The following is a 26894-nucleotide window of genomic DNA, read 5'->3' as shown; positions in this document are numbered from 1 at the left end:
ACAGTGACGTGTGTGTTTTAATGGAATTTTCTCGTAGGCTTTTGAAAATTATACAAAAGTTGAGAAAGGTTATACTAGTATTGGTAATGTACGAGATGTTTATAATACACGACAGCAAGATATGACAGAAAGTTTTTGGTTCGCTGAAACGTTAAAATACTTGTACTTATTATTTGATGATACAAGGCAATTAATAGATTTGGACAGATGGGTGTTTAATTCTGAAGGACATCCATTACCGATGTACGAATCGTAATTCAACATGACCACGAAGTTTAATGCATAAAACTGCACTATTAGTAAGTTATTGAATATGTTTTTATGGCCAGTTTATAGACATCATAACATCATCCACTGATAAAAAATGTCAGTGTCAGATTAATGTACTTTATAACATAAAATACTATTTCACTTTAGGCTAATAGTCTTCTAACAACAATTTTGGAACATTACGATTTCTTCACAAAAGTATTTTATGCATTTTGCAACAATAAAAAGGGCACATCAATTATAAATTTGCTAGTAATCTATTTCTACTCAATTTTTTACTAACTATTCAATTTAAAGTGTGTATATTTTTAATCGATTATTATTGTAATACCTCAGGATATTGTAAATCATACGTTCAAAAAGTATGTTGAAATTGTTGAGTACAATATTGTAAAATAGATTAATTGATATTATTTATTGCTGTGTATGATAATTTCTACTTATATTTTCTAAGACTCATTAGCGGCAATAAGATATTATCTCAAATTCATGTGAAATCATATAATTATATTGATTATATGTTATGTATCAGACCCTGAAAATTGTACATTAAAGCAGACAAATTTTTTGCTAAATTTAGTGGATTAAGAATTTTAAAATTAACAGCATCTTAAGAATCTACTTGTATCGTTTTTGAAGATCCTAGTCACATTTGAATTTTCTTGTTAGTTATTAATAAATATATAAAATTCTTACACGTTTGTGTAATATTTAGTTGGCGTAGTTGAAATTTTCTATTGCACGTTATACAAGATGTTCGGTAACTAGTGATATGACCGAAAAGAGGATGATACTACATGAAAAAATAAGTCTAAAACATAAAACAATATTTTTTATATAGCACTTAGTTCTCAAGAAAATTGACTTTAAACATTTGTTTATACCTTGACTTAACTGATCTTGTTGTAAATTATTGTTTCGTGTCAGGTTTGTGTTTATTGTACTGGCGTAATTAAAAGTATGCAATAAAACAGGATATTCACGTACGATAAATGCCTTTCGCGAAATATAATCATGATTCATAAATCCTTATACTCTCATTTTGTGGTAAGGATGCAATTGTTCGCATGTATTATACTGCTCACTTGCTGCAATAATGGCATAACTAAAAAAGTAACTATTTTTGAATTCTTAATACGAAAAAGTTAAGTGTGAACTTTAAACTTAGCGTGAAATGAAATTATTGCCTCATTTCTTGAAAAATTATGATTTTTTACTTGTGTCATTGTTACAGCAAATAAGTGATATAGTGTTATAATAGTATTCACGAAACTATTGAACTACGATGATTATACTGCAAAAAAGGATTCCTAGTACTTATTCCAAAATCTTCCAGTACATTTTGTAGTATTCAGTCTTTTACACTAACTTGTTGTTGACGACCACTATGGCGACGATGGGGATATATCGGTTTCTGTAGTAAGTAGCTATAATAGATATATTTCCGCCACATATATCAGATACAAGATTACATCCTTAAATTTTTATACTATCGACTACTGTATGCAGACATATTGATAGACTGTTAGGTACAGACTTTTCGTAATGGGAACGGTAAGATATTAAGACTAATAGAAAACAATTCGTTATATTTGAATGTTTACAAATACAAACCTGAAATGAAATAATAATTTACAGAAAAAGCAGTTATATAAGTTGAGACATAGCCAAGTCCATGCGAAATCAATGACTATTTGAAGCCGATTTTTTCAAAAACGAAGTCTCATATATCTTATAAAATTTTGTTATTCTATGTTTTCGACTTTGTTTTTTCATGTAGAATCACACCCTTTTCAATTGTGCCACCCGTTACCAAACATTGCGTGTATTCGTAATAGAACAGTTTATAAGTTCTTGGATGCATAGTTAGACATATAAAAACAAAAACTGAAGAATTATCGGTTTCCAAAATTAAAAAAAATCATCTTTTCACTCTTTTGTATTAATTGTAGTATTTTTAATAAAATGTATGCCATACACATATCGAAGAATTTTTAAAGTATATTTTAGGGGCATAGATGTATTTGTACTGGTTTTTACACTTATATACTTCATATAATTAGAAAAAATTGGTAACAAGAATCTCTTGCATTTCATATACAAATATTTTGTACTGTTATTTGTATTATATAATTTATAGTTTATTTCACCTTTCAACAAGCATGATGAACTGAAAAGTATAACTAGTAATACAGATTCATTGAGTTAATTAAATGCGTGCCGTTAGTATAAGATTATTAGTCGGCCACATTTAAGCATTTTTAAAACTTTTAAGTTTTAAATAAATTGTGTAAAGATACAATTTCTTATACGTCATGGCAGTGTTTAATTTATACAATCTTATTGCAAAAATATTTTACTATATTTATTATGTATCGAAAATATTATAATTCTATCATTTATTCTCATTTACACAATTATTCTCAAAATATAATAATTGCAAATATGTATAATATCATCACTTTTTTTTAGATTTACTTATTTAAATCGCAGTCTTTATATACATTTAATTCCATATATATTGCTCAATCGAGATTAGACTTTACATTATTTACGAATATAAAATTTATATTTAACGGATTTCATTTCATAAAAAGTATTTGACAATAGTGCAAAAGCTCAAATTTATAGAAATTGACAGTATTTGAGCAGTCTTCTCGATAAGGATTCATGTACTTTCTTAATTTTCTAGTAATCTTAATGAAAGAGTATCATGAAGGATTGCATGCATTTCAGTACGTAGCGCCTACATACAAAAAATTCGTTGATTCGTACAATTCTTAACTAGAAATAAAATATTAATGCACATTACTAGCAAATTTCATGTAAATTAATGCTTTGTTTGGTACAATGTGTATAAGCTCCTAAGAATTAAAGTATTATCACGATCTAAAAGTAGGAATGCATGAAAAATAATCATGCAGAAATCTTAATAAAATGAGATTTACTGCTTTAAGTGATCGGCGATAACTCTGCTATTTTATTATCACATAATTTTGTTTAATAAATTAAGCAGCATGGATAACCCGTGAATCTATGATTAAATAAAAGCCGGACTTATAAATAAGGAAAATGGGAATGAAATTCAACAGCTGAAGCCAACTAGCAGTATTGATAACTCTAGTATTAAAAATAAATGAGAATCATTACTTATTAGCAATTACGCAATATTAATATCGAGTCATGCTTAACGTACGAATTCTAGCTAAAGGATAAACAAATTGTTCTAGGTCGAAAATGACTTCAAAGCTACCAATGATCTATAGTAGCTTTCATATCAATTGCAACAAATTTCTCAACGTTTTAGTTATATCTAATAATTAATAATCATAAAAATAATAATATTTTTAATTTGAGTTTGTTTAAAGACCCTGTCGCATTTCTAAATATAGAAATCACGGTCAGTATTAAATGCATTAGATAGCATAGAAATCAACAACTGTTTCCTTTGAGAGTGATCGGCTCGATCAACGACGACAAACTCATAAGAACATTTATATTCTATGCATCTATGTATTTTTGTTCTTAGTTCATGTGATTGAAATTCACAAGAAGACGTTTCAAATTTTGTCACGAGTACGGGAGATTGTACGACTTGTAGTTTATTCCACGTACGTGTGGACAGACAATTTTGAACCGTTATATTATTATGCATTCGCAGCACTGCTGTGTAAAGTATATACAGTCGACGACGCAAGAGTCATCGTCGGTCCTAGTGACTGTTTTCTCCCTCATATCCGAATCGATACCGTTCTTCTCAATTTTCGGCTGAGGCTCGGGAACCGGCAAAACCGTTTGCGCGATCGGGACCATGTTTTCGATCGTCTCAGCATCGCTGTTGTCACTATTCAATAATTTGCTCGTCATCGGGCCGATAGACGTAGGTGTGGTCGGTGTGACTTTACCAGGTCGCGCTTCATCTGGTACGTCGTAGTCAACCAGAGGTATGGAGGATGTCTGCAAAGGTGGCGGCGAATCGCTGGACATAATGACACTGAAAAAAGAAAAGATGGTTAATATTTTCATTCGCGGCTATTACAATTTATGTCAATCACAAAGTAATTAAAAATGGACTGTTCAAATGACATATGTAAATATAATATTAAGAACCTTTTTTCAACAAATTCAAAAAAATGTTTTCTGTTGGATACATTGTTCTATACTTAAACAATTATTAACACATTACTTACCGGAAGCCTACTAATATCCTTTTATAATAGGATCTACCGTTAAGTAATGTGTTAATGTTTAATAATTAATAGAACAAGGTTGCAGGTTGTAAGATTCGTTTCAAACGAATGTACTGCTGCCTTGATGTTTCTTTGATTAACGCAAAAGAAACTTAGCGATCCGGGGTGATACCAGTATCATTTAACACTGGTAACATTATACACAAAAGATAAAAAATGCTGTAACAGCTTCTACGAATTAAATATAAGCTATAACGTCGCTTTGTCAATCTGGTCAACTGCTGTTCAGTTATTCAGGCTCGTCACGTAGTTGGCCTTGTTTGTTATTCATCTCAAGTCAGACTTGCTTGCGCTTTATCGTAATGCATTTAAAAAATAATTATGCTGAAAGTAGATTTGTTGCTTGTGTCTTTCGAATCGAATTGTTTCGGTTTTATTTATGACTCACACCTCTCATAATAGTGCAATTATAGTTATGCAGATAAGATGATAAACGAAAAACAAATCAAGGCGTCTCAAGTAATGAGGCAAAACTGTATTTTTAAAACGGTCAAAAATAAAAGTAAAATTAAATGATCATCTTGAAAATATGTAGTATTAGTTTAAAAATGATTGGGCTTGTTTAATTATTTTGCTGTCTTAAGAGTATGATAAATGAAGAAGGAATCGAAAAAAGTTTATTGTGTAATGAAGAATTTTTTGGATATCTGTGACGACTAAGTATTCAAGGAAAATAAACGCTCCAATACGTTTATTAATTTTAGAAATATATACGCTAAATTCTATAAGTTCATTGTTAGTAACAAGTCGTGATTACTATAACAAGTGAAGAGTCTTTATTCCCCTGCGGATACACTAAAAATGAAGAAACATAAAATTGTTCATATTTTTCATATGAACAATATTTCATATTTCTTTATGGTATAAAAAGTCTTATTTAAAGAAAAATGCAACTGCACTTTTCAGATATTGCAATCTGTAAAAAGGCGCACAACTTTAATATAAGATTATTCAAGATTTCATATCATTCAATTTTGTCTTATACATTCTTACCTCTTATTCATTTAAATTTAAAGATATATGTATAGCTTGTTTCAATTATATAAGATACCCTATATATTCAAAGTATTAGGGAATTATTAATATGACCTAGAAGATGATAAAAATATAGAAAAGATAACTATATGTTAAGGTGTATATAATATACACCTTAAAGATTAATTTACAATTTATTTCGGCAGTGACTGAAGCTAAGATACAGCAGAAGTATATATTTCGGCAGTGATTGAAGTTAAGATACAGCAGAAGTATATTTATCTGAATAGATTTTGTCCTAATATGATTCTGGTTTACTGAACATGCTTCTAAATTCTTATTATTTAAGCCCAAGTCTTGCAATAGATCACTTATGTAATATGAATTCATATTGTTATACAGAATATACAAGATAGTCCACCTAAATACGTCTTCCTATTGTAACGATATAAAGAATATTTTATATGCAAATACATTGCAAAGAATATTTTTCAAAGTCATTTTTTTTAAGTTTTCAAGGACATACATGTCTTTTATTATTACTATATTTTTTCTGTTGCATCGTATAGCTAATATTAAGTACGTTTAGATATGTATAATGACATGGCCATAAAATGATCTTTGATTCCAAAATTGAAAAGTAAATGTGAAATTTGTGTCTATCGAGATAGCAGACTTTAGAGACGAAGGTGACGAGTGAAAACTTGTGAATGTAAATAGTGGACCTGTTTGCTATCGCACTATGAATAATTTGTGAGAGTTCAGTTCAAAATAAGAGAAAACTGATAAAAACTGATTTTCGTTTACAGCAAAACTGTTCAATATTTTAAGGAAGAAAGAACTATCCATCACGTAGTAAGTACATACATTTGATAGGTTTCATAAGTTTGGAAAAGTACTTATAGACATATTGGTAGCAACTGATGTTTATTCTTTATTTTATCTTGTAGCATCTACTATTATATTTTAAAATTAACTATATAATAATTATAATAACTGGATCTTTAATAAATTAATGAAATTGTGTTAGTGTGTAGTACGCAGGAATGATCAATCATTTTTGTAAAAGTGGTAGTGTTGATGTAAAGGAGCGTATGAGATACAAAACTGTTATAAACGAAGTGAATATCAAAATTGTTATGGAAAAATGATTGAAAATTCATAAATTAGTCTACTACGTGATGGCAAATATGTTTATTTACTTTACATTCAAAGGTTCTCGGTCGTCGCCTTTGTCTTTAAAACCGTCCTGTATATGTATAAAACCACCTTATATGTATACACATCAAGTAAAAAGGGAAAATTAGTGAATTTCTACACTTCATAGAAAAAATAAGGAAATACTAATTTTGGACTAAAAAGTTGCCAGTCTTTGAACTGCTGTTATTTTGTAAAAAATAATCGTACAGTAAGTAGTGTACCTAAACTCATTTTTAAAGACAAAATATCTACATTTACATTCTTAAATTAAATTTTTTTGAAGATTTTATACTCGAATACAAGGCGGGAAAGTGAAGATCATTTTTCCTTGAAAATTTTCGAAATTCAAGCAACTATACAGAGTTTAATAAATTTTTTTCGTGATTTATTTCATTTAAAGATATAAATCTTCCCTTTACAACGAACCCTAAAAAGTTGATGTGCGATTTCTCGTTTCCGAATTATTGTACTTTGGATGAAAACGTGCTGCCAATACTAGAGTAACCTAAGGTACTGGTACCGATAACTCGGCAACAAAAAATCACACATCAACTTCAGAAGGCTCGTTATAAAAGGGAGAGTTCTACCTTTGAATTTACTATAAAACGAATTGCGAAAAAAATTTGTCAAACTCCATACAGTCGTATAAATTTCGAAAATTTTTGAGAAGAAAATCACCTTCATTTTCTCAGTACGTATTCGAGTATAAAAGCATCTTCGAAGAAATTCAATTTAGGAGCAAGAAAGTAGATGCTTTGACCTTAAAAATAAGTTTCGATACACTTCTGTACATTTTTTTTTTATCACAAAGTTGCAATAGTTAAAAAAATTGACAGTTTTTCGGTTCAAAATTAGCGATTCTTCAATTTTGCTACGAAGTATGTTATCTAAATAATTTAATTTTTCGAAACGATATGTCCACCGATAAGATCAGATACACAATACTGTACTACACAAATGTTTGGCTTTATGGAGATTCATAACCCAGAACGTTTGAATTTCGTCGTGACTGAATGTTATTACGTTTCTTCCTCTCTCATTCATTCATTCATTCATTCTGTAAGTAACGATGAACTTAAAGTCGGCCGAATCGCTTCGAATGTGTGATGTTTCAATCAATATAAATTTTATTCAGAACAGAAAATTCTTAAATGAAACGTTTACGAGGCCTTTATTCAAAAGAACATAATCTAAAGTCTAAAGCTTATAAGAATTCTGAAAATTAAAGTATTAATATACATGTACTTTTGGTTTAAAATAGTAAGATATATGACAGTAGTTCCAAAATATTTAAGACTCATTAAACTTTTCAACTCCTTGTTTACAATAAAGTACGAAACAATCTGAATTTTCATAACACTGAATTACTTTGGATCAATTATAGGGGGAACACCATTCTAAGGCGTCAAAAAATGAGTAATGTTTTAGAATTTTTTTTACTAGTCTTTCTGAAAGAATATAAATATGAGTTTAAGTTTTATTTTTTAATATTTCAAAAGTATAAATATTGCAAACCAGCAAAGTTTTTTGCACGATTGTTTTGATATCCTAATTATTTGATTTTTTATAAGCGATCAAAATTGATTTATTGGAGTAAAAACCATTACTTTTCTTAGTAATTTCAATTAGTAGTTTCCTAGTTGTTCTTATTGTAGGTAAGATATTTCTAGTTTATGAATTAACAAAAATTTATTTCAGACCTTCCAGCCAGATCTTATCTGGTATAACGGACAACAATCGATGTTCTACCAGTATGAGTAGCCAATAACTCTGACATTTTGTAATATTCTTGCGTTTAAAACACTGACAAATAAAACTGAAACATTCATTTATATTCTCTCAGAAAAACTAAACATCTCATTCAAAAAAGTTCTACAACATTACTACTTGATTTTTAACACCTCAGAGTAGTGTCTCCCCTTAACCCCTTTACGTACAATTTTTTTTTGTAACACGATTACCTTCGCTACCGATCTGAAACGACAGAATATCCCGAACTGCCAATCATGCAGCTCCCGTTAACTGAACATAGGTCCATCACTCGATGGTGCGTATGCAGCTACTTGTGAAGAAATCTCACTACATTGTGGCGCGTGATCGGCAGCGAACGTACTATTGTATTTAAAAGTGCACGAGTTTGACTCGTTAAAAAAATGTGAAAGGGTTAAAACCGAGGTCCGAATGCTCATCGCTACTTTTAAACGCTTGGTAGAAAGTGTTAGTAAAGAAGACATACCACCTAGCTTTCAAGCAAGGTTGCATTCTACTCTTTTCCTCCGATGTCAAAGTAGAATAAAACGACAGTTGCTTAGCCATTTCTTGAAACTCGATGGTTGATTGGTTCAACGAGCCATTCAGTATCAATCAACGTGTTAATCAATCGCCACATGCGGCGGTTTAAAATTCGTCTTTTGAATCGACTATCCTTTTTTCCCTCGGCCGCTGTGAATCTCACGCCACCTTCTTGTCCTCCTGTTCCGTTCCAAGTACACATATACAGGTGTCACTGATCGCGCTCATCTTGCGTTCTCTTTATTTCTTTTCTGTTCTCACGCATCATGGCAAACGCTCAAACCTCCACACCCATCGTCAATTACAGACGTAACACGCATGCACGTTTCAGCGAGTGAACTCTTTAAAAATCAATCAAAAATAATAATCGATATAAACCAAGGTGACAAAAAAAACATCGATACGTGCAAAAAGAAGTTTAACTGCTTCTGGCTGAAAGAAGGGATTGCATAATTAAACGACGAAGAAAGATTTTTTAATACAACTTAACGACACACTCGCATACCTTTCAACTAATCAAGGACAATCACGGGTCATCAGTTTCTATCGATTAAGTACAAGCATTGTTCATTGATTGTATACAATAAAACGTGGAAGCACGCGCTCACTTGTGCATCGCGAGTGCAGTCATAAACTTTATTAATCGCATGCAATGCTAAATTCAACTGCCACCGTCGAAATCGGCGAAGCTATGCTAGGATCTCGTCAAAGTAGTGCGCCTGCGCGATGGGAACAATGCTATCGCAGGCCTAATTCTTCGTTTCATGCTTGATGGAATTTCGTACATGTAATGAGCGGCGTGCAATGCACCCCGATTGCATCATAAAGAGAAAATGGACAGAAAAACGGAAGTGTCACGTGAATGTTGTAAATTTAAAAAATAACGATTTCCTCTAGGAATAACGGTGGATTTTACAATTAGTCGTACTTACAAAAAATGTATAGCGGTCTTAATCGTCCCAGTATTTGAATCATCGTTGCATAAAGATTCGAACCTCAGTTGTTTATCAAAATACGAATTTTCTAATGAATATTATTGTGCACGTAAGCACAGCGATGCAATTCTCAAATCAATTACAAACTCGGAAATCAAAGGAGAAAATAAAAACAGACCGATAAATATGCAAATAAACGAAGATAATTATGTAAAGAAGAAATAATGCTTAAGCAACAACATCGCATCTACGTAGTCCATGAGTCTGCAATATACTACACTACGAAAAGAAGAGTACTTTTACATTTCTGTACGGAGTAATTTTCCTTTGCAATTTAAAAAAAACTGTATTAACGGTATTTCAAAATGTCTTATATCGTCAGTTTTGTAGAACTAGTTTGACGGATGTCAATCACTATATGCACAAACGTGTTTATGTATACAAGACGTATTGCGATATTAATTTTTGCATTTATATCACATGTCACTGTGATATGAACTATTCTTACAAAACACTTAAACGAAAATAGAGAATTTCTTTTTCAATAAGGTAGATTAAATATCTCTTCGCTATATCTTAGAAGACTAACGCCTTGTGCAGCGATCTACAAACGACGTTGAACTGCTTACACTACGCCTAAAACTATTCTCCCAACTCGCGTGTGTAGTTTTCACGTGGCCGCAGGGCCGTATCCGCAGGGAAAGTTCCCCCAACTTCCTATGCAAAATTCAGTCATCCGTAAAACCACAACGAATTGGTTAGAACACTATGCCCTGTTCATATAATAAAATATGATATTACTGGTTATATAATTATTATAATATTAGGGAAATAAGTTGACGTAAAAATAGGGAAGGATTTATTTTAAAGTTTCGTTTTCTATTGATTCAGAGTTTGGCTCGGAAGCACATATGCTCGTAAAAATTAGCGGCACTTAACGTAAAAATTATTTGACAGTGTTTTCTAACACTATCTCTTAGAATTGTAGACTTTCTGTTTCGTTATTTATGTAGTTTAGTCGCTCTTTCTAATACTGACTATTTGACTGCAGTTCTTACTTTGAAAGTTTTATTTTATCAGTAAATGAAGAAATCAATCTGACAAACTTAAGAATATACTTCTTATTTTAATACAAAAGCTTTAATAAACTTGTCTTATAGTCAATCATTTTTAATTTATGGCCTAATTGAAAACTACAAAACGGAATTTATATTTTTGACATAAATTAGTTAGATTAATAAATTTGATTACATTCAAATTAGATTAGTAACTGAAGAAAACTGTTGTTTAAAAAATCGAGTGTATACTAAGATATTTGTCCGTAAGACAGTATAAACATTCAAAACTTCGATCATGAATATATCGAAAACAGAAATATCTGACCTATTTCGTCTTGGTCTACAATCAAAGATATTAATCTTCCCATTTATGAGCACCTTCCAATACACACAGGCTGTGTTTCCAATTGTTTATGTAGCATGTTCATTGTACTTTGATAATAAGTTGTATTGGTTCTGGTATGATCTATACCATCTATGCATTGCATTTACTACTTTTCTAACAATGAAATTATCATTTACTCTTCCATCTGTAACCTGGGTTGTACATGACCCAGACCGTTTCTGTTCTTGAATTTTTGAACAAATTATGGTAACATATAACAATAAAAACTACTGGATGACGTTCTAGAAACTTGGAAGAGTATTTCAAAATTGTTTTGAATTTTTTAAAATACAAAAATATACGAGCAAATGCATGGACCTAGTTCTAGATGGCGTCAGTAAAAAGAAAACGGTTGCAGACAAAGGCTTACTACGTACATGCCTTCCAAATATGATTTCTTTGAAAAAATAATACTAATTCTGATTTTAAGTTATTTCCTTTATAAGTAGATTTACATTTCATTTAAACACACGACATGTAATATGGTTCAACAATACCTATGAGTAAAAGGATCTTACGCGGATACCTGAAAAAAAGAACGTTCGGCGAATGAAAGTTTCGCAAAACCGCAGCTCGGGATTAGTATCACTTTTCAGAAATTATATAAGTGAACAATTTATTATTAATGTCGCAACTGAAAGGTCTAAAACTTTCGGAGACTCCGCAGAGCCTGTGGACCTGTAGAAGAATTCGAGATGGTGTTACGCCGAAACCGGTTTTTTATGTACAGTAATACATATTTATACATATACCAGAACTCACAATAGCAATCCTTTGAAAAAAAGAGAACAACTGTTTTAAAGTCAGACTATAATACACAATGCATGCACACATCATTTAAAACTTTAAAACTAATTTCTAATCTGAGAAACTAATTACAATTAAATATTTCATAATCATCCTCCTCCGTCCCTCTACCTCTTCTATTTTTGCAACCATAATTACGCCGGTAATTATTAAGTGACCTAAACAAGAAATTTAAAAAAATTAAATTTACCGTTTATTTTGTAATGACAATCGATACCATACGACATAAACGATAAATTTACGTTTTTAGATTTTTCACTTAAACCACTTTTGTAATTATCTGCACAATTGTAAACTATTTATCTTGTTGTCGGCAGCGAAGGGCAATTCACTTTACCGAATCACTGACTGACTATTTAATAATTGGACCATCAATTATTTCCCATTAAAATTCTAACCAATGCAAACGTTATAACAAACACGAACACCGTTTCTTTTTTTCTTAATACTGCAAAATTATTTCACAAAAAAATCGTACATCAGAATTTTGTATAAGCAAACGCACTATTCAATCACAAAGTCAAGTAGTCAGCGGAATCGAGAACAAGAGAGCCGAAATTCCCCGGGAAGACAGAGGGGTGGGAAAAGAATGCTTAACCTCGAAATCAGGGAGGATTGGCATGCTGAAACTTACTCGTAGGAGCCACGCTGTGGTAAAGGATTCTTAAAACGCATTACTTCAACTTAAATTGGTTAATAACGATCGAGACAAACTGCTACACTTGTTCACGCGTTCACGAACGACCTAACGTCAGCTTGAAATTACACAGCATCCCGACTCTGACCACCGATAGGCAGCCAGATACACTAAAGACTGACAACGAGGCAACGGGAGACAAGCGAAGCGTCGCTAAAGAGGGGGAGCAGGTGAGGGCAGATGCCAAACTTAGTCGAATGGCGGTCTTCGATTTAAGATGGATATTAAGAAACATCCTTGTGCCCGTGAAATCGATGTCGATTGCTGAATCAACGTTAACCTTTGACATTGATTTCAAAGGTTACACATGTTGATGATGCAGAGTAAACATTGACTACAATCATTAACGAAGTATAAAATAGAACTATCATTCAATGTATTTTTCTGCATGTGTTCGGGGGGGTTCACGAGCCGCCCTACCAGTTTCGTGTCACACCCGACATTATCGATTCAGTCTAAAATAAGATTACAATGCTACGAGTGGTAGGAATTCAAATTAGATATTACTGAAAACATTCTAAATTTAAATTTTAATCCATTAAGGGGGTACAATAGTCACGTGACTTTTTAAAATTGACAAGTCGGTATCTGCTGTTACTGTTTTTGTTATAAGAATAATATTACCTACAGACACGTGGCTGTCTAATGAAGGCGAGATGGAGTCACTTTATGGTTACAGATTCGAAAAGCGACTATATCAGTCATATCTACGCAAGCTCGGCATTTCGAACAGTTGCGAGAAATCAAGAGAGAAGGCAGATGTGACCCTTACTCTCTCGCTCTTGAAACGTTGAGATTCAACTATTCTAGTTACCGGTAAGCGACACAAACCAGGCACAATTTTTTCATTTGTCCAAATATTTTCTTTTTTCGATTTGTAAAAAAGAGGCAGCGGCGGATCTAGTCTTTAAGAGGCTCAAGACGTTTCAAATTTCTGAAGCGCTATTAAAATAAATAAATTATGCAGCATATGTATTGCTTTATTTTTATGCAAAATTAAATACATAACATTAAGATTCCGCAAAACTGGTGTACATTATCATTCGATTTGCTTGAAATTTTTGGCAGTGGTTGCTAATACTATTCTGTTCATTTACACGTGGAATTTCTGGTTAAATGATGCATATTTATATTGTTATATGGGGGATCCCTGTCTTATGGGACCCAAGGTAACCACTTAGTATCTGAGCGTAAATCCGCTACTAATGCGGTTCCCAGAGATTTTTATGAAATTTTGAGAGATGAATCTTGAGATCAAGTGATGCCATTTTGAGGAATATCTCTATGTGTATCTTTTATGAACAATTAAAACATTGTCCATATATATGTACTTAGAAAATAATAATAGTCTGTTGTTAAAAAACGAATGCTGTTGGGTAATTGCTGACGATGATTTCTTTCTAAATGACAGATTCTGGGTTCGACACCCAATATGGAAAAAGGACTTTTCTGTTTTCTTTTAAATATTTAAATTGTAAATACTGCAATTTTGGTATCCAAATTTTCAGTCGTAGATATATGTCTGCATTATTATTGCAAAATGGAGAACAGATCGGACACTATGTCATAGTACATTTTATATTCCATTTGAGCTCCCATACTATCCTGTAGAATATTTCAACGTATAGTTGTTACATCCTTTGTAGACCACTAGTGGCCATTTCTAGACGTGAAGGAAGCCATATTTCGCGTATCAGAAGTGCTCGAACGCCACATCCTTTATTAGGTATTCACCAACAGGTGTCAAAAGTTTCAAAGAGTAATTTTATATGAAGACCATAGGGGAAGAACATGATAAATCTACTTTTGGCGATTTTCTGTTCTGTTTTTGTCATCTGGTAGCTAAAAATAAGTGAACATTTTCATAATGGATGTACATACATAAAAATAATTTGACAAGTCGGTGTAAAACAAAAATATAATTTAATAAGTCAACGAGAAACTCAACGTTAGTAAATAATTTCTAATAATGTTATTGAAGAACGTTGGCTGCACTGATTGCATGATTCGTTTTTATTATTTTCTAGTGTTCTGTTTCAAACTTTAAAATCGCTCTGCTGTAAAATTTAAGAAATATGACTTATCAAGTTTTGCTTCTGTAGTCTTCATAAGTCAAAATAAGACGAACATAAAGAATGATGAACTCGGATTTGAGGCTTCGTTTTTGAGATAGTAATTATTGTGGAAAAACCCCTAAGGGGCACGTGAAATATGTCTGAGTAGACGTAGAGAGTACATAGTTACGCATCGATTGACAGCCATCGATTAAATTTCAGACGCAGAAATGATGGGTCCAATGTAGTAATTATATCTAAGAAATAATAATGTTACTTGCAAATAACCTACTATGAGTTATTTCTTACATATAATTACTGTATTGAACCTGTCATTTTAATGTTTGAAATTTGGTCGTTAGCTGTCGATCGGTGGTGATGGCTGAGCGTGACTGTCCCGTATTCTACTGTCTATATACAGTGAAAATATACATTATAAATACTAGATATTAAGTATCATTATTGTATTATGTTTAGAATGTATATAGTAATGCATGAATGTATGGAATGTAGTAGAAACCTATATAAAAATATTTGTTTTCAAAACGATAGCTTTATTGTAAATAAATTTTAATACTGACAATTAAAGCCTAGGAGCTACAGTACTACAGTAGGTATTCAAAAGAGGCACATGTAGGTCGTTGACCTACACAATCGGACAAAAAGATAGCATACGGGTGTTATATTTAATTTCTTATATTATAATTATAATAACATAAAAGTAGTAAGGGCATATAACTTATACCTTGTATAAACATAAAAAAGTAATTTAGTTTGACAATTCCAATTAGTTGCCTATAAGAAAACAGAAACACAGAAACGAGTAGGGACTATAAATGATAGCACACTTCTTTAAAAAATGGCAACAATAAAAGAATTTATTATTAATTTTGTTTAAATTTGAATGTCTCATTGAGTCTTTTCCATGTTCTATAACACCAATGATCTATTTTCGTAGAGATCTAAATAATTTTTTTACGGTTTTCGAAATTGTTATTACCCATATGCACAGCAATGGTTTAACTCATCATTGTCTTTAAAGGGATACAAGTCTTACAAGGTCTCCCCAGTTCTCCTCGATAATATTCATATCCGGATATCTTGCTGGCCAGTCCAGAACCCGAAATTAAAAAGAATAAAAATCCCAATTACTGCCTCCATAATATGAACGGAAACATAATCTTCTATAAAATGGCAAAATCATTTCCAAAAATTGTTGTGATATGATTCTCCATTTATTAATTACTAAGATCCTTATATTTGCAACTATTCATTTGCTTTATAATAAGTTAGATATCTGTTTTTCTGTTACTATTCCATTACTCTGCGTTCGATGTCTAATTCGTATCCGTTCCGTGAAAGTTGGACTTTCTTGGCAACGATATTATGCTTTCTCATTGAAGGTCTCTTAAAATCGGTCGAAGGGGACTTCTCTTTATCATGTGTATACTTGGGCCAAGTATCTCCAATTCACAATGAGAATTTTCCAATGATGAAAATGTTAAATTTTATATTTTTCATTAAATCGTCTTAGATATGTAACCAATCGATTCCTTCTGTTTTTTATGTATATGTGTTATCAGTATCAATAATAAGTGATAGACAAATGGAGCTGAGGATACGTTTCACCAGATACATACGGAAGTCGGAATGCACGAGTAATTTGTAGTTCGAATGTAATTACGGGGTGTCCAAAAAAGTCGGGGAGAAACTTATATTACTACGTATTAATGAAGACGAATGGAAAGAAAAGTTCACATAACCTTATGTCCAAAAATGCTTTATTAAAAAATTATAAGCATTCAGATGTTCTTATCTATTGTTATGATAGTTATAATAAATGTTTAAAAAATTTTCTTTTAGCAAGAATACAAGTTTCTGAAACTAATGATTGTCGAACATGATTGAATCCTATTCAGCATTTTTCACTATAAGGGCGTTTGCACACACGCCGGCATTTTGCCGACATATAAATATTTTTTTTGTAGATTGAAAAATTAGGAAGATTTTAAGGTCAACTTAGTCTTTTTAAATGAAATGCTGCATTTTATATGCATAACATTATAGTACATGTTAATGCGAATCAATGCATCTCACCGCTAAAAGTGGGTGTATCCAATACTGGCTTTCGCATTTTCTATATTTTCGCTTAAGGCATAATAAAGATAATAAATTACGAATTATAAATTTTTGAATAACCGTGTTAGTCGGTATGTGTGCAAGAATCAGTGACCAGTGCCAGATTCGGCGACGACAAAATATTGGTGTGTGTGTAAACTCCCCAAAACCTCGTTCAGATTAGTCAAGTTACTTGAATTCAAGGCACTTGGATTCAAGTAGCCTGATAGTTTGTATTCACACAAGTCAAGTTACTTGAATTTAAGTAGTTTGAATTCGAATGTAACTTGAATTCAAGCTGTCATCCCAAGATAATAAACATGGCGTCGGAAGAGGTGATTCATGCTGGTTATTTAGTTATGTATTTTTCAAACGAGATATGAACTTTTGACAGTTTCCTTGACGTTCATGTTAGTCCATTTACTTACAGTTTGCCCAGTATGCTACAGTATGTATATGTTAAGGATGCATCTCATATGCACTATTTTCGAAGACTTTTCAATGAAGCTTTTATCTGGCAATGAAGAACCTCTTGCCTACTTGCTTATCGTACATAATAGATGCACTGTAACCGTAATGCCGGGGAGTATGATGTAACTTCTGAACCTTCTTATTTAGAAAATTTTATGCATCCCCACTCATTTTTCGGCCTATATAAACCCGTTGATTTTAACCATCTAGGGATCAGAATTATATCGTCACGTTCAGAGTTAACGTCGCGTCATATACTCCAGAATCGATTATATTGTCAGATCGGGCTAAAGTTCCCTTTCGAATCGGAGCAAACCTTATAGGATCCGCGAGTCGACATAAATTCTATTCTGGCATTATTTTCAATCACTCGAGCCCGCATTGCCAGTGCGTTAAAGTTTGAACTAGCATTCTAACTCCACAATCCTTCTTAGTAACAATCGAACGTTCCCACACGAAATATAATATACGGGCCCAAATTAACAATCCTACGGCTCCCTAATTTTGCATTAGGTTCGTCTGTATCACCAAATATTCAAAGTAGTCTTACTGTCTGGTGGCTCTCTAATTTCGCATCAGGTTCGTCCACGGAAACTTACCCATCCTGCGACTCCCTAATTTCGCATTATGTTCGTCCGCATCCTAACAGCTTCCTGATTTTGCATCAGGTTCGTCTGTTTTATCGTTTACCAACCTCCTAGCAGCTCCCTGATTCCGCGCCAGATTCGTCTGCGTTTCTACCAACTTCATAGCGGCTCCTCAACTCCGCGTTGAGTTCGTCTGTGAATTTCAATCCTAGTGACTCCCCGATTTCGCATCGGGTTCGTTCACGAAGTTTCAACCCACGGCGGTTCAGGTTCGTCCTGACTTTGCGTCAGGTTCGTCTGCGCACCTTACTAATAATTATAAACTGACTCCGTATTCCTGTGTGAAAATTACACACACACTCGCCGGTCTCAAGCGTTGCACTCAGCCCCGTCTCGTAACATATACATCATAGTACATATTAATTAATGTGTATTTTAAGGAAAGGAAAAGTTGACAGAGTGTCAACTTCACTTGAAGCTTGAAAGGATATTTCGAGTCAAATAAAATAATAGGTTCACAATGGTCAAGTTGATTCAAATCACTTACATTCAAGCTGCTTGAATTCCAGTAACTTGACTAATCTGAACAAGGCTTAAGAGTCGCGGAAGGATAGCTGCTATACGTAACTTGTGCCAAAGCAAAGAATCAGAGAAATGATTTTTTTCATTGATGAAAACATTGTTTTCATTGATGAATCGTTAGTCTTAGATTTTTCCATACTTAAAGTTAAACAATAAAAAATGAAATTGAAGCGTTGTTACATATTGTCACAGATTTTTTTCAAATTTATAGCATTGTTAATAGTCTCTAGAAAGTAAAGTATGTCCAATTTTAATTGCCTATCTCAAATAGTTTTCGAAATATCGAATGTTGAAGCTTCGATAATTTGATGAAATCGGCCGATGCGTCATTACTTAAACTATGGTATACTATTCCTTTACTTCTCTGAATTTTAAAAATCCTGTTGAATACCATATAGCTATTAATATGTTTAATTCAGTGCTGAATCAGTTTCTCATTTTAGATATGATACACAAGCGCTTTCATAGTCACCGTTCAGGAAAAGGTGCGTCGGAAAGACCTGTATAACTTTCAAAAATATATTTTTTGAACCCAAACATTTCGAAGTACTTGAGCTGTTATCAAATGAAAAAAATGCATCTATTCTAAGGTAGTTCAAATTCAAGCGACTGTTCTCTCTTAAATCGGTATCCCGATTTAAGGCACTCTCCCTGTAAGTAGTCAGCGATAACATACAAGATGTAGATAATTTTTGTATCGGCAATAATATTTAAATATCTAATAAATACCTATATACAAAAATGTCATAATTGTCTTGCATGTATGTATGTGCCATACACATTATTCTAATAAACAAAAGTGTACTTTACACATTAATTATATTGATGGATAACAGCAGATAATAATACTAATAATATCTATATGATCCTATGCAAATAAGTGATAGTAAAAAATAAAGAATTTACAAGTGTAATAATAATAACGCAAACTTCAATCAAAATCCATGTATTCAAATGCGATGTAGGTAATGAAAAAGTTTCGATCAGAATTTAGAATGGACACGGAGTTGGCCATTTGTTCATCAAGGCGATCCACTGTTCGAGGGTTAGTTTATATTACTGTTAATCTTTAAAACACATCTCCAAAATTGTATAAATTGGAATAACTGACGCCAATGATAGATTTATAGCATCTCAGTAATCGTAACTCTTTAATCACGCGATTACATTGCCGTTTATTCTGAACAATGTGTATTACAAAACAGTTTCTAGAAATTATAAAAATGTCACACTTAATGTATGGTGTTTGAAAGAAGTAAAAGAGCGTGATTGACAACAAGATAGTCATTATATAATAGAAACTTAATAATCTTATTAATGAAAGTTGTCTTGTGCCGAGTACATATATTGATAGGTAACAGGAGACGCCTATAGTTTATGTGGCTTTGTATGTACATATTTATCTCTCAAACGTAGCAAAGGTAAAAAAATGAACATTGTTACACAACTGTGCATATGATATATAATCTGTAGTAATGCATGTTATACTGAGAGAGTAAACAGTGAACGTATTAAAATTTCTATGGCGATACAGAAAATTTCGAAGATAATAATAATAGAGGAAAGTGACCAAAGTGGGACTCCCAATTCTTCTTCTTGCATAATTTTCATGTTAACATTAAAATTAATATTTTAATGGTAAAAATTTCTTTGATTAGTTATATGGAAACTAGCCTTGACAGAATTCATTAATTCATTAATTAAAAAAAAAATACAGTGGCGAGCATTTTTGAATTTACGAAGTTGTGTCAAAAATGATGGTTTAGGAAAAGGGCTCTAAAGTCAGACTTCCTATTTCTCACATGTTAAGACTGACTAACATGAATATTTTTTGTGGAGAAAATAAAAATAGACTTTGGTTACGTAATAAGATAATTTATTTACGACAAGTTTAAAAATTTTCTTTGTTAATTTTGTTCGCAAAAGTCGTAAATATATTTATTTTTTCCTCTTCCTGAACATTCTATAGCCATGCAATTATTGCATTGTAGACACTTGATCCATGACTCATCATAACAATTTGACAACCAAAATCCTCACAAAACGTTGTTGCCAGTCATTGTAGGAACATAAAATTATATGTTTAATGATCCGATTTAGGAAAAAAGAATTGTTTTGGAAATATATTCATTGAAAAATTATGCAGATTGTTACTTCTACCTTATTTGAGCAAATTAGAGCTGACAAATTAATGCTTAATAATTTAGAAATCAAATTATGTCGCACAAAAGACACAGTGAAACAATAGCTAGTCACTAGTCGTACTGGCATTCTTTCCGTGAAGAAAGCATGTTATCTTTCCCATCAATACTTTCCTTCGGAAAAGTCAAAGCATTCCTAATCACGTCGTCATTCACTAACTCGGTAATTGTCCCGTTGAATTTCGCGTAATTTTTTTCTTTCAATATATGAGAGGAATATGTATAATCTCTTCGTTGTCCACTAACGTAGAACTTCTTTTCGACAGTTATTACTCTTGCAGTTTATCATAAAAGGAATGCGTGCCAATTCAATATCCAAATTCTACGTTCTTTCACGTGATTTATTTGGTCGCTCATCATTTCTATTTTTCCTCGAAGATTTTTAATCTATGGAAGAACTCACTGATTCAGTATGTAAATTGCCACGACACGAAAGAGTTTATGTGTTGGTACAATGAACACAAGAGAAAGCCCTATTGCTATCGTTGACCTTGATAGCGAACTATTATTTAAAAGAAAAAGGTAGTCCAAGAGAGTGAAACAATGGCTTTTTAATTGGAGCTTATACATATGGTCATGTTAATTTGTTAAAAGAATTGAAAGTCCAGGAACCAAAAAGATTTTCAAAATTATTTACGAATAGATGTTGCAATATTTAATAAATTATTTACATTAATTGCTTTATACATTAAAGAAGAAGATACAATCTTTAGAAATAATGGACTGCCGACTGAACGGCTTATTGCAACCTTAAGCTTTTTGGCAATAGGCAGAAGTTATGAGTATTTAAAATTCAGCACAAGAATATCGGCATAATCAAAAGGTCGAATAATACCGTATACATGAAAATGATTCATAATATATTAAAGAGCGAATCTAAAAGTAAATACAAATAATTAATTATTTAACTTTTTATTTGTACGAAATTATACAAAATTTTGCGTTATTCTGTTAGAAGTTGAATAATTTTTGGTATGTTACATATATTATGCTCTTCTCCCTTATTATCAAGAACACTTTCCTGTTTCATGACATTCATGTCCCGATAAAAGAACACTTGGCAACTAATTGAAATGATTCGTATCCTAAAGGAAAATCAGCTGGAGCCAATTTCAAAATGACAGAAATCATGTCGTCAACCACCAACAGTGCATTCTTTCCTCTCAGATTTGATGAACGAAATTATGACAGGAATAATCGTTATAAATAAAAATCCTGTTGTACTCCACTAACTAGTGCTCTTTTCATAAGAAAATCCATTTTTCTTACGGAAAGAATGCAAATCTACCAAGGTATAGCGAGCTAATTTCACGAATCAGAAAAATGAAAATTAACTCGTCATTCACTAATGTTGAATAACAAATGAATGCAAGTGATTTCATTGTTTTGTGACATTATTCTAAAATAATTATGCGGCACATCACTTGAATGCAACATACATTTAACGAAAGAAATCGGAGGTCCGACATAAGTGGAAAGGTCCGAGTTTGGTCACCTTCCTCTATCAATATTATCTATTGATCTATTAATAGTATTAAAATTTCAAAGACAAATATGATACTCCCCAAGATCCCTTTTAAATTATCTGCAAAGACCCAATGTATCTAGTTGAAAAAATTGCTACCGTCACAATTTAATGATCAGAATCATTTGCTTCTCGATATGAATGTATATCGGTCTTAATCAAATGCACCCTCCTTGTTACCGTATAACCTTACCGTTGTTTGACATATTAAGGACCGGATGTATTCTTGCTATCTTCAATGAATCCTCTTTTTTTTCCGTCAATGAAGGTTTATTATGTATTCTATGCACCATAAATGAAGTTTTCTACGATATTTATAAGCCAATAAAAACACAAGCGATTGATAAGCAATTCAGGAAGAATATAAAATTAATTTTAATATCATTTTATTAACAAAATATGTATAAAATAGCAGTGAAAATATTAAATTATTTTTTGACATACTCCCCACCACGTTAAATGATAAATTATCATGTAATATCCATACATATCTATAACAAAACAATCTTTATCCTAATAAAGTCATTTTGACACTTTCTTCCTACATGTATTAAAGTCACTTTTCATTCCTCTTCGTACAATAGTAAATTATTATTATTTATTATTTACTTATTATTATTAATAAGATGTTACTATACAAGTGTCCCAGGTTTAAGGTGGCAAACTTTGTCAATACATTCTATATGGGTTTAGATCAATTATATGAATATAGATTGTTTAACACTTTATTAAAAAGTTATAAACAGAAATCCGAAACTCCAAGGAAACAATTAGGAATAGTAATATGTAGTTAGTATGTATGAATACTAATTATATTCCAACTAATTATTTAGTTTTTATACGAATTTAGATAAAATTTAGCATCGTAACAATTAGTATCATTATAATAATTATGTAGAATTCAGCAAACATTGGTGTTTAATGAATGCTGTTGGATGTTTTTAAGACGTCCAAATTATGATGCAAGATGTTCAAGCATAAAATGGACATAAAATAGATGTCTTCAAGACGTCGCATGTTATTTGGGATAATGGGTCAGAAGAATTCATTCAATTTATATTTAACAACCTAATTATTAAAATGTAAGTAAAACTGTATGATTACACATGCTGTCATCGTTTTTTTTTATAGAATGACAATATATTTAGACCTTGTTGGGACGTCTGGCGACTCTCAGCTTGTGATTTATTCTGTCCTTTAAGACGTACACACTTAAAGAACGTAACACGTGAAACCGGTTTTAAAGCAGTGCATACAGACAAGGTAAAAAATGAAACTGTCTGCGTCTGTTTCTTCCAAAAAGTTTTTACAAAAACTACAATACCGATTAAAATTCTACATCATGAACACAGACGTAGACAAATAATACAAATGATGCGATTATAAAAATTATTATAATATGTTATATACTGTACAATAGCTGAAGTAAGTATTTGACAAACCGATTTGTCATCGATTCAAGTGACGGGTATTATTCTTTTCAAATACATCTAACGAATTCCAATACAGGGCCTTGTCAGTCATATTTGGCAGTTGCACTTGCGATGTACATAGACACCATAAAGAAAAGATATATACTTTCAAATTTACATTGTATATGTAATTCAAAATAGTACCGCAAAGTGTAATGCTCGTTCGACTTTGTGCATATTCATTTCGTTTACCTTCAAAGCTGTTATATTAAATTACTTCTTTACCTTCGTACAAGTTACATGATATCTAATTGTAAGATCAGGGATTTGAGGCTTTCACGACCCGGCATCATACAGTTCTCACTGTTCAGGCTTTCGGGTGTAAGCCGTGTCCTAGTGGAATTATTTTCCCAACGTTTTGCAAACATTGCAATTAGCTTCATCAGGGGGTCAAAAGACACACTGATACAGCATCAGGACTCGGCTTATACCCGAAAGTCTCAACAATGAGAACTGTAATTGTAAGATCGTCTGGTATGAGATGTTAACATTTAATAGAGTGCGTTAATGTCGAGGTTTTGTCCAATTTTATTGTAAAAATTGTAAATTTTAATAGAACCTTGGGTTACGGTTCTATAGATCGAAAATATGAATTTTCGATTATTGCAATATTCCGAGTGTAAATGTCTCCAATTATTAATTAAGAAATCGTAAGTTATTCTGTGTTATTTATTATGTTTTATATTTCATTAAGTTTTCATTAATTTTTTTTATACAGACATATTGAATGTTTATGAAAAAGTACGAAATAAGAAATAGATAAATACCATCTTTACTTGGGAATTTGACTTCTATTCAGCTGGATCGAGAGTTATAGACGATATAGTAGTTTCAACTATTTTTCAACTAAAGCAGTTGTCACAACATATTACGTCGGAAACCCATTTTTTACCTAAATAATTGTTTTTAAACTAATAATGTATATCTAATTCTTTTTTTATATCTTCCATTAATATTTACGATTTGAATCTGACTCCGTCTGAGAAACACTTGTGTTAATAGCAACTTCCTCTTTTTTTAAATATAAGTTTTAGATATTTTCACCACCCTCCAAGGTGGCGATTAATTCAAAGAACGAAAACACCCACTTCAAGAAGCAATGGATAAAACAATTAGGTAATCCTGTTTTTCATTATATTAAATACAAATATTTACATAACACAAAGATATTTGCATAAACTGTGTTAAAATTGATTAATATGAATTAATAATTCATTTGTATTAGTTAAAATATTTATTTGATATTGAAATTATTAATTCAAATAAAAACTTCTTTGATTTTATGTGCAAGTCAAATTATTTTCGTAATATTCGTTATATTCGATTGCTTAGGTCGAAGATAAAAAAATCTTAAAAAGTTTCAAGTGTATGAATGTTTGCAAAAAATTAAACAAAATCTTAATAAGACATTTGCAAGTTTTTTCTTACTTTTTTCATCTATATTTCGTATTATACGTATACATTTCTTTTATGTACATATTCCTTTTTCCATTTCTAAATTATTTTTAATCCTCTATTTAAGATCCAAGGATTAAAAAACACTTTTTCTATTTGTATTATTTGTTATAAAAAATCACTCACATTTATACAATTTTTTTGTATAAAGGAATGTGTATTTACATGCGCAATTACATTTTGGCACAGTACTTAATTCCGTCATTAAAATTCAATCTCACAATATAAGTTATATGTACTTAATAACAATATACATTTAATTTGCAAAAATATTCCTTTAATCATTGTAAGTTTAGATCCACAAAATATTATTTCAAATAATTATTTCTGAACCTAAAAAATGATTTCTATTATTAAATTAAATATATTTTAAATAAATATTTCCTACAGTTGTAACTACTAATATTAAATAAAATAAATCTTCAAATACTATTTCATTTAAGTACAATTATTTCAATAATTATTTCCACTACTTCTTATTTGAAATATATCCAACACTGGCGAAGATCGTATAATTCAATTTATTAGACATATTCGATGATAATAAGTGTTTAACGCTGTTTAATGAATGCTCAATAGTTCACTTTTTAAAACGCTTAGAGACGTCAATAGCAATCGAAGGGTTAATTTTTATCTTCTTTTTCTGAACTCTGAATTGCTGTCACACAGTTATTGAATATTAACATCAAATTCTTGTTAAATATTTCTAAAATTGATCTAACTATTATTAAAAGTGTTACAAATTTTCATTGCGAACGACAATATATTTTACGCTCACATAAAAAGAACGATTGCTGGGAACAAGAATGAGAAATATTACGGGTTACGTCAATTCTAACGACCCCGTTTAGAAAAAATCGTCAGCCAATGAATCAGGATGATTAATGATCGTTGATCGATGACTTTAAAAGATTAAAAATCTTACCTATCTGTTGAGCAGGAAATTTCCTCTGTATAAACATCAGCATGTGTAGTAATTATCCCGTTTTTCATTGTGTCTTGGTTGTCGCATGACAAAAAAGAAAGCTGTAGCTACGATGACGATCTCAAAAGTTAGTGGTCACTGAAGTTCTCTTCGATCTCTGGTTGCATTCCTCACGCGACCATCTCCTCACCTTCTCTTATTAGATCATAAGTACATATTTGTCTGTCGCCACACACGTTCGTCGTTCAAGGTTTTCGCGCGCGTTCATTATCACCTCCCGACCTTTCCTCCTGTCAGTTTCTGTTATCGCGATGCTTTGTGGAGCCTTCCATATCGTTCATCCGTGTCGCGTCCGATTTTGTCGTAACGCATCAATCCAAATGTCAAGTCCCACACAATAAGAATGTGAACGACTTTTAAAGTACATATAATCTGAATATTTTGTGCAATGTATTTATCGTCTCAAAACGAACGAAAAATTCATTACCGCAAATGAATTCGATGAAAGAAAGAAATCAACGGTATATTTGATCGATGTTAAAGCTTGTTTTTAATTGTATGTAGCTTAAACGTCAATGCACAAGTGTGAAGGCGAGCGTAGTAGACTTAAAATCCTCTTCCCAACTCATGGTTTA

General features: G+C 31.7%; 2 protein-coding genes across 8 annotated transcripts in view; one reads left to right on the top strand and one right to left on the bottom strand.

The window, feature by feature from the left end:
- Nucleotides 1–19415, top strand: part of Alpha-man-ib (alpha-Mannosidase class I b) — a 23292-nt gene extending 3877 nt beyond the window's left edge. Inside the window, exons 11-12 of one of the 3 annotated variants that reach the window (XM_076386144.1) lie at nt 38–299; nt 19125–19415. In XM_076386144.1, coding sequence (XP_076242259.1) covers nt 38–256 — 219 coding nt within the window. In that variant the 3' untranslated portion in view covers nt 257–299; nt 19125–19415. Of the gene's footprint in view, nt 1–37; nt 2254–19124 lie in introns of those variants that run through there. The other 2 variants (XM_076386143.1, XM_076386142.1) reach the window with 2 other exon arrangements.
- Nucleotides 2690–26894, bottom strand: LOC143184129 (uncharacterized). 5 transcript variants are annotated; one of them, XM_076386150.1, is made up of 3 exons: nt 12807–12947; nt 8932–9167; nt 2690–4264 (listed from the first exon to the last, which is right to left on the bottom strand). In XM_076386150.1, the coding sequence occupies exons 2-3, from the start codon at nt 9009–9011 to the stop codon at nt 3910–3912; spliced, it is 435 nt and encodes a 144-aa protein (XP_076242265.1). In that variant the 5' UTR covers nt 9012–9167; nt 12807–12947; the 3' UTR covers nt 2690–3909. The 5 variants fall into 5 exon arrangements, with proteins under 5 accessions (XP_076242265.1, XP_076242264.1, XP_076242263.1 ...); XM_076386149.1 differs by lacking the exon at nt 12807–12947 and adding an exon at nt 9920–10339 and having other exon boundaries at nt 8932–9328; XM_076386148.1 differs by lacking the exon at nt 12807–12947 and adding an exon at nt 9493–9860 and having other exon boundaries at nt 8932–9419.

Source organism: Calliopsis andreniformis, chromosome 9 (assembly GCF_051401765.1).
Source record: "Calliopsis andreniformis isolate RMS-2024a chromosome 9, iyCalAndr_principal, whole genome shotgun sequence".
In the NCBI taxonomy this organism is placed as follows: Eukaryota; Metazoa; Arthropoda; class Insecta; order Hymenoptera; family Andrenidae; genus Calliopsis; species Calliopsis andreniformis.
This window is presented reverse-complemented; position numbering and strand designations above follow the sequence as displayed.